We start from the raw sequence: 15,314 nt of genomic DNA, 5'->3' as shown, positions 1-15,314 counted from the left end.
AATAATGCAATTCCGAAAGAAAAGAAAAGAGTAAGTAAGAAGTCATGTCGATGCTTGTTCCCTAGTATAAGTTGCCCTTTCTGTAGACTGTCTTGGACTTGTAATGAGGCCGGTAAAATGGACTAGCATTGAAAAGAGACTAGCCTTGTCTTTCACTGCACTGAAATAAACTAAATCTTGTAAATCCTGCAGGGGGGTTACTAAAGCTGATAAGCTAGAAGAAAAAGTCTATGTTCTGAATAGCGGTATGAGTAACTTATAAAGCCGGCTGAGACTTGCATATCAGCAAGGGAGAAGAATAAAAATACACAGGATTTGGATTGAAGCCTCCATCATAAAGGTGGGTCATGCTTCTCAGGGCCAGTGAGCCATTTTCGCTGCCGCTGCCTCTTTGTTCCTCTTTGAGTTGCACAACTGGCAAAAGCAGTCGTGCCTACGGTAACTTGACGCTTCTGCGCCACGATGACCATTACTGACATGCCGTAAATTACAAAACCACTGCAAAAGGAACAGATTCTCACCGCTCATACAATTGAGATGTTTCATACACGCCGATCAAGGTCCTTATCTCAGCCTAGAATGAGACAATCCAGACGGCTGCAATTCCTCACCGCTCTCATTCTAACCGCACGGAGTCCCTCTTCCCATCAACGTATGCCACTCACGCACGTATATAAACATATCCTTTTCGTAATATCTTTACATAGTGGCTTTGCAAGCTAACTAATAAATTGTTCTTGCATCTCTCTATCTGGTAGAACCTTGGCGAAACAGTCAACAACTTGACAACACTCTTGATCAGTCATTATCACTTTACTCCCAGAAGCCCTGATTCACCCCGACGCAGACGCATTATGCCCGACTCTGAGTCATGTTGTGGCAGAGCCAATGCACATAATGCTGCTCCTACTGCGCCTGCATATCAGGCTTTTCGATTGAGTAGATCTCGGTTTGTTCTCATTCTGAGCATTCTCCTTCTAGCAAACCTAGTTGGGGCATTTGGTTAGTGGACCCTAATCTTTTAACTTGTGTAAGCTAGATCCATGTTTCTAATTAATCTTGTGATTTTATCTATAGATGGAACTATCGTGGCGACTCTCACGCGTGTAATCATGGACGACCTGGGAGCTTCCTCTGTCATCGCGTGGCTAGGTGCCAGTTATCTTATCGCAACTGCCTTGGTCCAGCCTCTATGTGGCCAGTTCTCTGATATATATACACGCAGGACCTGCTTATTGATTGGATGTATAACTCTTTTATTGGGGAATATTATCTGTGGCACTGCAAGATCATTTAAAGTGCTCGTGGCTGGCCGATTTCTATCTGGGGCCGGAGGGGGCGCCTGCACTATTATGCCTACTATCATTTTAACAGATATAACCCCAAAAGAGAGGAGGGGACTCTGGCAAGGTATCAACAACATCACATTTGCATCTGGATATTCACTTGGGGGCATATTTGGTGGGCTTACGGCCTATTACTGGTCCTGGAGAGGATCGTTTCTGACTCTTATCGCCCCTGCCTTTCTTCTCATGATCGGAGCGGTACTTATACCAGAGCCGAATGACCATGACCAGGGCGGGCGCAGAAGTCCCGACAATGAGAGCTTACTAAGAACCGATAGCGAGGACTGTCCACTTCTTCCAAGGACAAGTTTGGGCCAGGGGAGCTTGGACATAGTAGGAGCAACACTCCTATGCATAGGGTTGGGATTGTTATTGGCATCCGCTCAGCAACTTGACTTTGGTAACTCAAATCTGAATTTCATGGCAAATGCATTTGGGTTTACTATATCCTGCATCAGCCTTTCAGGTTTTATTTATCACAGTATCTTTGTGGCTGACAGGCCCTTACTACCCCTCAAGCTACTTACTAATCCCCCAACCATTGGTTACATCTGTTTGATGAACTTTTTATCACTATTCAGTTATTTCATTGGCGAATTTTACTTACCGATACTCATGTCTCTTCAGGAGGATGTCACTTTGGAAGTTGTGGGCTGGTGCTTAAGCCCTCTGACTATAGGCGCTGCAGTAGGATCCCTACTTACAGGAGCGCTCCTATCCCGACACAAAAGTTCGCATCTATTACTGGGTTCATCGGTAATTATGTGCATGGGACCTTTTGGAATATCTCTTTCTACTCATCCAGGTTTCGTCAGGTTTCATCAGCTTTTGTTCACTTTCATATGGGGGTTTGGATTCGGTGGCGTCACAACTATAAGCCTGGTCAAGCTGTTAGGAGCTATTCCGGTAGATATACAAGCGCCGACAACCTCGCTGATGTACACTTCCAGATGTCTTGGAGGAGCTTTTAGCTTACCAGCAGCTGGGTTTGTCCTCAATATGATCAGAGAACACAGACTCCGAAGTCTTTTGATACGGTTAACAGCGGCAGAATATCCAGGCGTTCTACCAACACCTATTCACGAGCTTATACAAAGCCTACTCGCTAATCAGCCTACAAATCCACAAATGCCGGACTCTTGGATCCCACGCATACATGATTGCGAAATACGCTCGGTGGCTTTCATATTTTTGCTCTCGGTGGTATCGAGTCTGTTTACACTGTTACTGTCACTCCTTATTATATACGCGGAGGAATAGCTTTTTATTTTCATCGACAAGGCTAAGCCCCATTGGAACGAAACGAATCTGAATGCCATTCTCAACCTGAATGCTCTCATGCTCACCCTGGGCATCATTACGTCAGGTTCGGCTTCGGGGTTTGTGATCTCACGCAAATATTTCAGTAGTTCCAATTTCATTCGTCTTCTCAGTTTCGTGTCCGAGAAGAGGAAGCAAAAGCGTTGTTGTGCACACCACAATCAAGTTTAGATACCGTATGTTTGTGATGGTAGTCGTGTTAATATAACCTGCGAACAACTCTAGTGATAATAAGATCAGCTCACATAACCACTCAATACGTATTATGCTTGGCTGTGCCAAAATTGATATTTGCAAAATAAGCGAATGAAGAACAGTTTATGTAGCGGCCAAAACCACGACGGCCATCAATCTCCACTGCGGTACGATGGCGCATTCGGTGGCGTCATGGGGTGTCAGTCCCTCGTCTTGTTATCACATGCAGTTTTCATATCAATGCCATGCTGTGCCGCGCCGGAGCGTCCAATGACTAAAACAATCGAACCGGATCGAAGGTTCTGCCACTATTTATCAGCTAGCTTAGGTGGAAAGGATGTTTTGAGATTCATTCAAGAAATTCGAATGGTCGAAGCGATAGTAACATGACCTCATAGATAAAACCGGAATAGCAATGAAAACACACCAGTTGGCCAGGCCATTAGGACTCACCATTAAGCCAATTCGAGTGTAAAAGAACAACTATTCCACAGACTAACCATAGTGCCCAGGTATTTGAAACGTTTCTTGATACAATTGCATGGAAATGATAGCTAGAATTTCAGATCGTAATGAATGTTTCTTGTACTGCATGCTCCTCAATCCATGAACTTCCAAGCCGCGAGCCATTTTACCATATCCTGCTTGCTGATTTGCCCCAACTTCTTGAATACTGCAGAAGACCGAGATGTGTTTTCTAGAGAGAACCGAAGGGAAGCTTCTGTATGCTTATCGAGGTCTTTGAAAAGCTGCAGTAACTTGATCGCGGGTAACGAGTGTACCTGACTAGAGGCGCCACCTTTGTTTTCCAAATCTTGAATCCAGTCTCCAAGATCGACAATTTCCAAATTAGTATTGGTATTGCCAAAGCTTTTGTAGTACTCTTGGACAGCAGGGATAAGATCACCCCAGTCAGCGATGTGAGGGTTTACCAAGTTGTAGCATGACAATGACACGCCTTCTCTGCTAGTAGCATTCGAGGCACGCGAATAGTTCAATGACATTAATATATCCACAATAGTGGAAGCAGCCGTATCGATAGGTACCCAGTCAACGGAGTGGTTCCCCAACGAACGAGGAAGCTTTCCCAGCGTAATTGAAGATTTTATCAAGGCAGGAACCCATTCTGCAGGCAAAAATGTGTTAGCAATTAATTCAAGCGAGTACATAGGTGAAGCCCTACCAGAATCGTTCCACCTCCCTTCTATGCTGCGTGGCCCACAGAGCTGACCAACACGTACGATGGCGGCTCGTATACCTAGCTTCTCCACAGCGTTGGCCAAGATACAGCTTGCGACGTGCTTAGACTCTCCATAACCTTGGTGCAGGGGGGCGCTATTGTCTGTGATGCACAATTCGGGCACAACACATGGATCTTGGTTTTGGCCGGCATGAATCACGCTCCAGTTACCAACACTAGCAATCGAAGAGATGAATATAAATGCGGGCTTTTTCTCAGCCTCGGAAACAAATGATATGCAATTTGCCATTCCCTTGATTGCAGTTTTCTCAAAAGTTTCGAGTGACTTGTTGAAATCGACTGGCCACGCACAATGAATAAATTGCGTCATGCTTGTCCGAATTTCGTCAAACTTGTCGCCAGAGATGCCAAGATCATTATGATTGAAATCACAGTGAATAAATTCAATGGTATCATTGAATGAATCATGAAATTCGACACCCATGCTCTGGAAGCGTTTCTTCTGTTTAGTCTCGGCGTCTGCTGATCGGTTAAGACAGTAAATAGTGCCAATGTCCTTTCTGTCGAGCAATGAGGAGAGAATGTAGGACCCAAGATGTCCAGTTGAACCCGTCAAGACAACTGTCAACTTGTTTTCAGAAGGTGCTGCACGGCTTAGTCCAAGCACTGCTGTGTACTTGTGTATTAAGCGAGACATATTCTCCTCCCTCGAAGCCTTCATACCACTTTCCTGATGAGAGGAGGTATCATCGGATGGTGCGGGTTGTGATAGGTTATCAACAAGTTTCCTGATAGTGGGGAATCTGTAAAGGCTTTCGGCAGTACATTCGTGAGATGTACTGCCAATCTTAGCAAACGATTCCTGAATCTTGTCGGCCAGCTCCAAGGCCATTAATGAATCCAAGCCAAGTTCGAACAGATCCTGATCAATAGAAGGGTCTTCTTGGTGGCTCAGAACCGTTTTAACTGATTGAACGATCTCATTTGTCAAGCGTCGAGATGAAACCTTCGTATCTGGTGGAGAGATTTTGCGATCAGGGAGGTTTTCTTTGCCCTCGTATAAGTCCTCAATCTCGCTCTTATAAAGCTCTAAGGTGGCTTGGCGATTGACTGAGCCTTTCGGACTTCGTGCGAACGGTTTGTCAGGGAGAGAAAGAAGTATCATGGATCTTAAGACCTTGGCATGACCCGGCATGCCGTCGTTGACCTCGCTCAGAGTCGGCCAAACTTCATCGATGCGTTCTTGGATGCTCTCTGGTTTAGTCTGGCTTTCACTGAGCTCGAGAAGGATTCCCAGGTTGAACCTGCCAGAACCGAAGACGAAGGCGTCTGTGACGATGGAATGCTGCTTGATGCCTGTTTCGATCCTCTCTGGATTTATCTTTTCCCCGTTGCTGAGTACAATCAGGTCATCAGCTCTGCCAACATAGCGCCATAATTCCCCGTTTGATGGATGCCTCTCGAATAGGTCCTTCGATCGCCAGTTGGACAAATTTGGATAATTGTAGAACACAGGCTGCCATCTCCAGTCTGATTTCCTTTCTATGACCATTTCGAAGACCGTTTCTGTCACCTCTTCCATGACTACTCCTGCCTCGGGGTGCCACTCAAGGTACTCCCAGTCCTCATCATGAAGCGGAGTGAGCGTAAACACCGTCATCATCTCGGTAGATCCGTAGCCACAGAGGAGCTTGGTAACTTGGGAGACTTTGTCTCCGCAGGCGTGATTGAGTGGTCCACCACCGTACCAAACGCCTTTCAAGGACGAGAGAGTATCCAGCCCCCCAGACATGTCGCAGACTTCCTGAAGCATAGATGGTACGAAGATTGCTAATAATGCTCCGGACTGGCGGATTGCCGTCATCATGTCGTGAGCTGTAGGGGGCTTTCCTTGTGGTAAAAGGACCAGTGGTCCTTGGGAGTAGATAGAACGGGCAAGCGTCGTGAGCCCCATCACATGGGAGAAGGGAAGAGTCGTGACTAATGTGTCATTCGAGAACATGTCGCTGTATTTGTTCTCTCGACCATCCGGACTAGGCATTTCTTCAGTCCCGTCCATCTGAGCCAGTGCGCCGTATGTGATTTCAATAGGTTTGGGCCGACCAGTTGTACCACTTGAATGAAGAATCAGGGCTGTTTCATCACTCTCAAACTCATGTGACGAATCATCCTGCATATCATGGCCAACAGTCTCAAAGTAGTCTTGGTAGTCTTTCAATTTGTGACATTGAAGCCCCGGTAGCTGCCCTGAAAGCTCGCTGGCTTGTTGCTCATATCCTGAGCCGTACAATAGATGCCTGCATGTAGTTGTATCAAGTAGCCCTTGGTTGACATCGGCCGAGTTTCTAGACGATAGAATCAAGAGCTATTTTTCACCAGAGTCAGCTAACTATACTATGGTTCCCTTTCATTGTCAAGGTATGTGACACTGACCCGAGTGCCTGTTCTGATCGCAGCAATAATGGCAGCAGCGCAACGGACATCGCTGGTGGCGAGATAACCCAAGGTCGAGCGACCATTGGCATCTGTAGTCTCATTTTTCATGAAAGTAGAGAAACTTATAACGGCTCTTTGTAGACTCGACCAGGTAACATCGCAAAATCCTTGGTGTTCTTCAGAGGTTTGCATTATCCTCACCCAGCACCTATCTGCTGTTTGGTGAGCTAACGCTTCGACTACGTCTGAAAGATGACGCATGATTACTCAAGAATGAAGCGTGAGTTACAGGGGAAGGATTATGTGAAAGGTTTTGTGCTTAAATTATCGCGAGCCAAACATTGTGCATTGGGTAGTGATGTGCGTCACACGATGGATATCAGTTGAATCGAGTCATAGATCAGGTGCTAACGTTATACCGATCGGAAGATAATAGGGATTATCTTGGTTTTACACATCCTCCATGCATCTGCTGATTCAAAGCGCATCAGGATATGCAGAGCGAGCCAGGCATCCTCGCTACGCCAGTCATGAGAATGGAAAGAAAGTGACTCGTACTGCATGCCTTGCTTGTTCAAGCCGGTGGATATGATATTCCAGCTAGGTTCTCAGGATGCTTGAATGAAGTATCATGATCTAGTCTTACACCGGGCCGGTACTTTGCGGTGAAGAGGATCACGATCTATCTCGCTTAATCCAGATGGCGCAATTCTGTCTCTCTGGCCTGGATGTCTCGCAAGCCAATGTAGCACTGGCCCACTCCTGACCATGTCATAGTGACTGTCTTAAAATCAACCTTGAGATAAACGCGTCAGCTTTGTTGTGCCATCTATTCTAGGAGTCACCAACTGTACCCCCCATCCAAGACACGTTTGAAACAAACTCTCATCATCGTACCGCAGGCCATACCACCAGACGAAAAGTTGGTCACGAGCGTCGAATTAGAGTCTGCCACGCCCAGATCTACGAGACAAAACACACAGAACCGGATTTTGATGACTATGTGGCTGAGGCAGGAAAGCTGATCAATTACATTGGTGAAGTCATCTCTCAGGTATGCGTAAGTTCAGGAAAGGGGTTGGTGAATTAGCAAGCAAGATAAACGAAATCAATTTTGAACGTAACTAGGGCATTTTGTAGTGCTCTACGTGCGAACCAGCTCTTGGTCCACGTTTTTCTTTCCTTTACTCCCTCGTTGTTTTTCGGCAGCTGAAATAATATAGTAGGCTTGTAGTTTCAATTTGGACGTTTGAGGGGCTTTTTGCAGAAAGAAAACTATATTTTTCCCTTCAAGAAGAAGCAAAGAACTCACAGGCACAATAGCCAACCATTTAGCTATATATAATGGTTGCTCTCATCATTCTTCTGGAAAAGAAAACCGTATTGAATGACAGGAAGATCATAAGCGTCCTCCAGCAACGACCCTTAACGTGAATTCGCTTTCATCGTGCCTCCAACTTCTATTATCCTCATTCAATATATGCTTGTGAAGAAATGTAAAGAGAAACGAAATGATTGAGTTTTCAGATAGAACAGAAGTTTGCAAATTAAATTGATGATAATCAAAGAGTATTTAGACAGAGAGATCAAATGATTTGACTGTATGCTACCTAGGTCATCCCTAGAGCTGCGTTACATCATTTTCCTCATTTACCTAGGGTAAGGAGGAAACTTCGATAAGCTGTCTAGAGCCTAAGCGCAGACTGACTCTTCAACACCATCCTGGGAGCATAAAGATATTAGTATAGCAAATCTGGGACGTCTTAAGAACGATAGATGAGTAGGGCTGACGGTGATAAGATGGAAAATAAGAACAGAGCGAACAGCCCACTCACAGGTTCTCCAGTCGGCTCAAAGCCTTTATGAAGTCTAGAGGTGTACTTTAGACTGCAGTTCCCAAGGCGTAACAATCGCTCATCTTCCTTGGCCAACTGACCACGTAGCCGTTCCTTCTCTTGCCGGGAACCTCGGATATAATCAAGGTAGAATGGCGCTCCTGGAGATATGACATTGTCGGCCACAACTATAGAACCGGAACGAATCAGGGAAAGCTCTTCACAGAGCATCAGGTCGGTAACATACGCCGATTTCTGATGATCAAGGAAAAGCAAGTCGATCTGGAGATTCACATTTTCTTGTCGAATCCTCTGCAACGAAGCGACGCATGGGCCAACCCTGACCTCAACAATGTCATTCAAGCCAGCGATCGAAATTAAAGAGGATGCCACAGAAGCAAACGTCTCATTAATCTCGAGGCTTATGTACTTCTGGCCGCCTGCCTTCCTCAGTGCATCACCAAAGAGTATGGCAGAGTAGCCGATATAGCCCCCCAGCTCCACCATGAGCGCTGGGGACTTCTCCGCGATGATATTAGAGACTATGGCACCTTTGTTCTTTCCTACGTTCATGAGGAAGTTCTCCTGGTGACCAAACTCGTCTATAGCAGATAGCACCTCGCTTGGATTATTCTCCATCAGATTGAAGCGAGGATGGCTTTTGACAAAGTCTAAAAGCTGCTGTTCGCGACCGTCGCCATACTGCGTTGTCTTTCATAAGAAAATGTAGTTAAGCCTAGTAGGGATACTTACGCAGACTTCCTCTTCAGGCTTGTACAGTTTGCTAATCATGACTATGGTTTCAAGATCAGGTGTTGATGATGGTAAAGATGGCCAGGACAGCTGCCAAGAATAAATGTGATAAGACAGATGGAAGTGTAGATGCTCAAGTCGAGTTCTTGTATCTGCCGAGATTGCCTGACTTCACAGCCGTCCCCCAACACGTTAATAAAGGAGGAAAGGCGGTGTGTTTGCTACAAACGGTACATGGTAAATGGTTTACGGTCACAGATTCTGGCCTCCATCTAACTAGGACAGGTCGCATTGTGGTCGGAGCGTGTTGATGTATGGTGGACGCTGAACATGATCCGCCCTAACGACCACTTTAGTCAAGGAATGCGTGAAATGGCGATTCCCACTGATGGTTGCCTCTCCCAAGTGACCATTCACATACAGATGTGCTGCCGTGGGTTGCGGTGGGGTGCTGTGGGGTTTTGGGGGATGCACAGGTTGCAGTATACGACTAAGTGCTTATCAAAAGTCAAAGTCTCAGTATTCGGAGCATTAGACCCGGTTCTTTGCCTGGTAGCTTGTGTGAAAGGAGCATGAGACACGGGACGTGCTGTGCCGTGCCGTGCTCTGCCGTGCCGTGCCGTTTGGGGGGTAGTTGATCAAGACTTCAGTATACCTGAAGAGCGAGGATACCGTATATACATACAAGCGATCACTTCAACAAATTAACTCTCCATAAGCGCCTAGGGGAAACGCACGTGATGTTGTGGTAAAATATTCTCTTTGGTCGGTCATTCATTGCAACCTGGTTACATACTTCCATGCGTGGGGTTGTGCGTAGGCTACCCCACGAAAAACAATTCCACAAGAAAAGGTCTTGCCATGTTCGGTATAGGTAGGGATGGGCCTACCGCGTTTTATATACCTTGCTTGATCTGACGTCCAAAAGACTGACTAAAGAATCATTATGTACAAATGTTCAGCTTTGTAAGCACGTCGCAAAGGGTATTGAATGCACGGATGAGAGATTTCAACGCCTTCAAGCATCAACGTACTAGCGCCGGCCCGCACACTAGCCGCCTGGGATCTACATTCCCGTTCCCGCCCGCACGTATTTGTATCGAACTCTGTAAGGGCATGGTCAGTCGAAATCACACTAGGAATTGAAGAGAAGCAGCTTAGTCAACAACTCTGTTATTATTCGGCGGGAATACTTTGATGTGGCATTTTCAAAGGCGACGACCAGCGGGACAGCGTGATAGTGTCGATGCAGGTTGTTACATATGCGTAGTTTCCTCGGTCTGGTTTCTCATCATACCCCAGCTTTTTGCAAATAGTAGGTTACAATCATGCATGTTATTGAAGCTCCTAACTGCGAACCAAACTGCATCGCTGCCAAAAACTTAAGCATAACTCTCGACGCGTTGCTAACCCTGGCAACGTCAAAGGCAACCCCGCAGGAACGCTTAGAAGTATCCGAAACTTTCGCGCAGGTTGCAAAATACATCCAGCATATATTCAAACACTCTCACGACCGCAGTGTCATTGATGCAGTATGCGACCCCATAACCATTCCCATGCCGCTACCCATAGCCAATCTTCAAACTACATCGTCGACCGAGGATCCGGAGCAAGATCAAGTGGAGGTCTCTAAATCATCTCAAACCTTCAGGCTAGAGGAAAACAAATCTGTTTCAGCACTCAAACTGTCAGAGGGACGTTTTGTTCTTACTCGAGACGACATGGGCGAGAAGATGCCCGAGACTCTCCACAGGCTGTTACAGAGCCCTGAGTTCAAGAACCCAGCAAAACTGAGTTTTATCGGCGAGGAAACTGGGAAAGAATGCATACGCCAGGCCATGGAACGTGAGAAACACCCAGATGTGCGGTACAATCTCATCACACCACGAGCAGAGGGCGGCATGAAAGTTACTAAGAGCAAACCTCCCTCAGGTGACGCTGCGGAGCTCCCCGTCGTCAATTTCGACAGCTCGCTTCCCTACACCCCCCTAGATGAAGCAGTGGCCTCTCGCAAGACCAGAACCGTGTGTCACTTCGCCGGCATCATAGACTGTGACCACCCCATCTACAAGAATACCCCTTTACATTCCGGCCCGTTACTAGCAGGCATGGCAAACGTGCTCACACACGCGAACCAGACATACACACATTTTGGCGATGCGGGGTCCGCTACAGCGATGCACAAGGAAGATGACCGTTTCCTCTCCTGTAACGTAGTTCTCTTTGGCCTCAAGAAATGGGTCATGATTCGAAAAGATGAGACAGAGAAGTTTGAGAATTGGGTCTCCATGCATAACAAGACATGCCGTTGTGATCAATTTGTTCGACACTTGAACATCTTCTTCAGCCCAGAGGAGTTACAGAAGGCTGGGATTGGCTACGATATTATAACCCAAGGTCCGGGTGAGCTGGTGGTCACTCAGGAGTATCAGTACCATCAAGTCTTCAACATTACGCCAACCCTAGCCATTGCAACCAATTTCCTACCGCCCGGTGTACAGCCGAGGGTCAAGAGTGAGCAGGAGCGGCTCAAGGTTTGTTCTTTGTGCGGCATTGGTGGTTTGTATGGACTGGAGGAATTTTATGTTGACTGGGTAGATGATACTTTTCGGCCGGATGGATCACAGAAGAGGAAGTTGATGATTGGTCACGGGAGTGCAAGGAGGAGGAAGAAAATACAAACATGGGAGCCTGCTGTTTCGGCCAGGCAGACCAGACAGTTTACCAGACGACACAAGGCGGAGGATAGGGTGACAGATGACCGTGGAACTGTTGACAGGATGGTGTCTAGGAGACTAGAGACGGTAGTGAATGGAACGGCAGATGACCGAGGCGCTGCCCAAGAGGACGGGGTAGCGAACGATGTCATGCGACGCGCCATGAAAGAACTAGAGCGTGATGGCGAGTTCGTCCTGATACCAGAACTCTCCAATAACACAAACCCAGGTACTCGAGTGAATCGTCTCGCGATGGCCGTCTTGAGCAAGCACGCCATTGAGCAGTTCATCACTGCCATCAAGGTCTCAAAACAGAAACCAGAAGACTTCAGGCGCACGCCGATCGTTTCTCTCCAAGATGGTATCAACACAGAACAGCAAATCATCAAGTCAGTAGCTGAGAGGGTCAAACTCATATCTGGAGACGAAAACAAGGGCAACTACTACACCATTCTGACTCGACACAACCTGTTCCAGTTTGCAACCCGCTATGCCCTATTGAGAGGTGAGCGTCAACACATCAGAAAAGACGTTCTCGACATGGTCGCAGAAATCAGTGGTTGCACAAAAAGCACGATCCAGAAGCGAGCCCAGATCGGAGATAAATGGAAGATGGTCTGTGGCAGATTGACCGACGGCGCTGGACTATTGGCTTTCTTGCCCTGCCGGGACAGTCCTTTCGACGTGAGCCAGTCTTTTTATTTAGACTTGGCAAAGGAGAAGAACAGGGAGGACTTGGACATGTTTCATCGGTTACTGGATCATCAGTACGTACACGAGCTGTGCATGATTGCGAATACGTGGTTTGATGCCGTAGATGGCGGAAAGGAGCTTGTAGATGTGGAAGATATTGATGTGCAGATGTTAGATAAAGATGAGATCATTAGGTATCTTTGGCGTTTGGTACAAACGAAAGATAGTTAAGTATATTATGTCTGTAGGATCAAACGCCATCGCGTCGAAATAAAGAATGATTCTCGATCCTGACATAAGCATCGTGGCAGAGTATGATTGGTGGAGACCCAACCGTCCAGAAGCTAAACATCAGTATCAAAAGCTGGGGTAGCCCTGATTGGTCTAGCTTCCCCAACAGGGATCAGGTGCTCTACTTAGGTATAAGTAGCTCTTCTTCCCCCATCCTAGGATTGAAATAAAGGCTCTTTTAACCCTCTCTTATGTGACCCTCTGCTGTGCGTGTCACAATCAGTCCACGCATCCCTGCTTGGCTTCTTTTCTCTCTGGACACTATTTGGGCGCCTACGAGGATGTAGCAAGAAAAACACCATCAATCCATCTATTGAAATGCTGTCAATGCTCCCGAAATAATCTCTTTTAGTCTCTGACATTGTCACAATGGCTCCAGCCTGAAGGCCCTAGGTGCGCGTCTAAATGCTCTTAGCGCATGGAAACCTAGTGTATCTGTTCAGAGCTTGGCATGGTCAAAGAAGCCGAAGAAAGATCCGCTGACGATCTGCTCCAAGCATGGCAACATCAAAAACAGTGGCATCTTTTTTTTTTTAGGCTTTCACTGTCGGCAATCAGTGCTAAAGCACATCCCCCAAGCCTGAAGCGCCTAAGGATTACAATATGAACATTTTAAGGTCCCCATATTGCTTTCTACTTTTGAAGAGTGAGACGTAAAGAATTATCCAATAAAGCTCCATGTATTCGGGACTCTGTGAGTATTCAGGTGATCAGCTAGGTCAACCACTCTGGTGCCTCTGAAAGGCGTTGAAGCCTAGAACACATCTCATCAAGCATGCCACAGCTGCTTCCGAGCACAGGTCCCCCAACGATTAAGTGAAACCACAACCCTATCACGCATTGTGGCTTCTGCTTGTTATTCTCTGAGCTTTGTCTTCTTCTACTATTGTTTGGTGCTGGATACTTAATTTGTCATCCATAACTAGGCCTTGAGCTGTTTCTTGTGTTGATTGAAACCTGTTTTCCCCCTCTTTACGTTTAATCTACCTCACTTCCAAAGGCCAACCGGAAAACGATGAATCATAATACAATCATTCATCCTTCTGCATACTACAGATACCACAATATTGAAGTATGGCTGAGACTTCAACGAGACATTTACAGCCAAGTCCATTCCCCATCAATCCCATTACTACATCCCTGTATCCCCCTAAGAACTTTTAAGTAGCTCAGAAAAGCGCTCGTCAACAGAGTGAATCTTGATGTTGGGAAACAAGTGATTGTGTGTCTGGCCTTTTGGCATCCATAATCTACCTTGGCCTTGGACGTGTCGTAGAGCGATAATGAAGTCCAAAGAGAATTTACTTTTACCAGAAAAAGTGGACCGGGCCGAGCTAGGATTGCATATCATGCGCTCGGCTGATTGCCAATCAAGCAGGTTGATTGTGACCTTTTTGCCACTGTGCTTTCTGAGCAGTTGCGCAACTTCCTCAAAGTTTGTTATATATCCCTGGAAGAAGAGTATTTGATTTTCTGACACCTCGGGGTGTTGAATGGATTCGACCAGATAAGCTGCCACATCGAGATCTGATATATAATCCATCTTGGCTGCGGAGTCCCCGACGGCAATCATGTTGTATTCTTCTGCTTGGGGGTCTAGCCAAGGACAGAAAGTTGTCTCGCCAGCAGCATCAAAACATTCACTATTATTAATCACAGTGTATGTCATTCGCCCCTCACAGATAGCAGGATGTTTTAGAGCAGCCTCTAAAGTCTTCATTTTAAGGTCCCAGGTCTAATGTGAATATGTTAGCTTAAGGTTCAAGCAGCTTAGAAATGACCCCCTCGGATTGAAGATAGAATGAGGGGATTGGAGGCATACCGAATTGATCATGCTGACGTCTTGAGCCTCGAAACGCACAACCTGAGGCATTCCAAAGCTGCTGGGATAGAATCTGCGAACTCCAGCTTTTGCGGCAGCATCTTGTATAACGTGCTGATAAGGCAAGACCTCAGATCCCACAGCACTGACGACAACATCAACACCTGCAAGCATCGAACTGAGGCTATCTGCGTCAATCAGAGTGAGATCCACCCCATAGACGGTCAAATTAGAGACCCAATGATCAATCTTCAAAGAAGACTCAGGTCGAATGAAAGCAACTAGTTTGAAGGGCCGTTCTGGATATGCAATTAATGTACGAAGAATCCGGTTACCAAGTGTTCCATTGGCCCCAAAAAGCGCAACTGTCGTCTTAGGCATGGTGAAATGGCGATTTTGTAGAGCTTGCTAGATGGCCTGTGTGAAAGGAAAGCTGTAGAAGGGATTTATATTATGTTCTATTATTTCTGATACAGTGAAAAGAAATCCAAATTTATAACTACGTCATTCTGAGACGTAAGTCTTTATCAGATCTTGCACATGAACATTTTGTCCCCCGGGCTTTTCAACTTAGGTTTAATCTGAGACAACGTCATATCTTTGTAATGCCTTTGAATAAACTGTTCGTCACATGTATGGCATCAAGGAACAGCGACATCTCAAATTCTAGTGAGGATCGGTCCTATCGTATCTTCCTGGAGCGGT

General features: G+C 46.3%; 5 protein-coding genes across 5 annotated transcripts; 2 read left to right on the top strand and 3 right to left on the bottom strand.

The window, feature by feature from the left end:
• Positions 1–854: 854 nt before the first annotated feature.
• On the top strand, positions 855–2,606 carry FMAN_01969 (uncharacterized protein; the record flags this gene model as incomplete). Its single annotated transcript, XM_041824967.1, has 2 exons — positions 855–1,002; positions 1,078–2,606. The coding sequence occupies 2 exons, from the start codon at positions 855–857 to the stop codon at positions 2,604–2,606; spliced, it is 1,677 nt and encodes a 558-aa protein (XP_041677318.1).
• Positions 2,607–3,460: 854 nt separating this feature from the next.
• FMAN_01968 (uncharacterized protein) lies at positions 3,461–6,599 on the bottom strand (the record flags this gene model as incomplete). The annotated part of the gene is made up of 3 exons (XM_041824956.1): positions 3,461–3,987; positions 4,045–6,407; positions 6,496–6,599. 3 exons carry the CDS (start codon positions 6,597–6,599, stop codon positions 3,461–3,463), a joined length of 2,994 nt encoding a protein of 997 aa, XP_041677317.1.
• A 1,591-nt stretch (positions 6,600–8,190) lies between these two features.
• Positions 8,191–9,125, bottom strand: FMAN_01967 (putative catechol O-methyltransferase; the record flags this gene model as incomplete). The annotated part of the gene is made up of 3 exons (XM_041824945.1): positions 8,191–8,220; positions 8,334–9,035; positions 9,087–9,125. The coding sequence occupies 3 exons, from the start codon at positions 9,123–9,125 to the stop codon at positions 8,191–8,193; spliced, it is 771 nt and encodes a 256-aa protein (XP_041677316.1).
• Positions 9,126–10,414: 1,289 nt separating this feature from the next.
• On the top strand, positions 10,415–12,727 carry FMAN_01966 (uncharacterized protein; the record flags this gene model as incomplete). Its single annotated transcript, XM_041824934.1, has 1 exon — positions 10,415–12,727. One exon carries the CDS (start codon positions 10,415–10,417, stop codon positions 12,725–12,727), a length of 2,313 nt encoding a protein of 770 aa, XP_041677315.1.
• A 1,158-nt stretch (positions 12,728–13,885) lies between these two features.
• FMAN_01965 (uncharacterized protein) lies at positions 13,886–14,990 on the bottom strand (the record flags this gene model as incomplete). Its single annotated transcript, XM_041824922.1, has 3 exons — positions 13,886–14,037; positions 14,099–14,522; positions 14,610–14,990. The coding sequence occupies 3 exons, from the start codon at positions 14,988–14,990 to the stop codon at positions 13,886–13,888; spliced, it is 957 nt and encodes a 318-aa protein (XP_041677314.1).
• Positions 14,991–15,314: the final 324 nt, after the last annotated feature.

The sequence above is a fragment of the Fusarium mangiferae genome, assembly GCF_900044065.1.
Source record: "Fusarium mangiferae strain MRC7560 genome assembly, contig: FMAN_scaffold001, whole genome shotgun sequence".
Classification (NCBI taxonomy): Eukaryota; Fungi; Ascomycota; class Sordariomycetes; order Hypocreales; family Nectriaceae; genus Fusarium; species Fusarium mangiferae.
The sequence above is the reverse complement of the archived record's forward strand: the minus strand, read 5'-3'. Positions and strand labels throughout refer to the sequence as shown.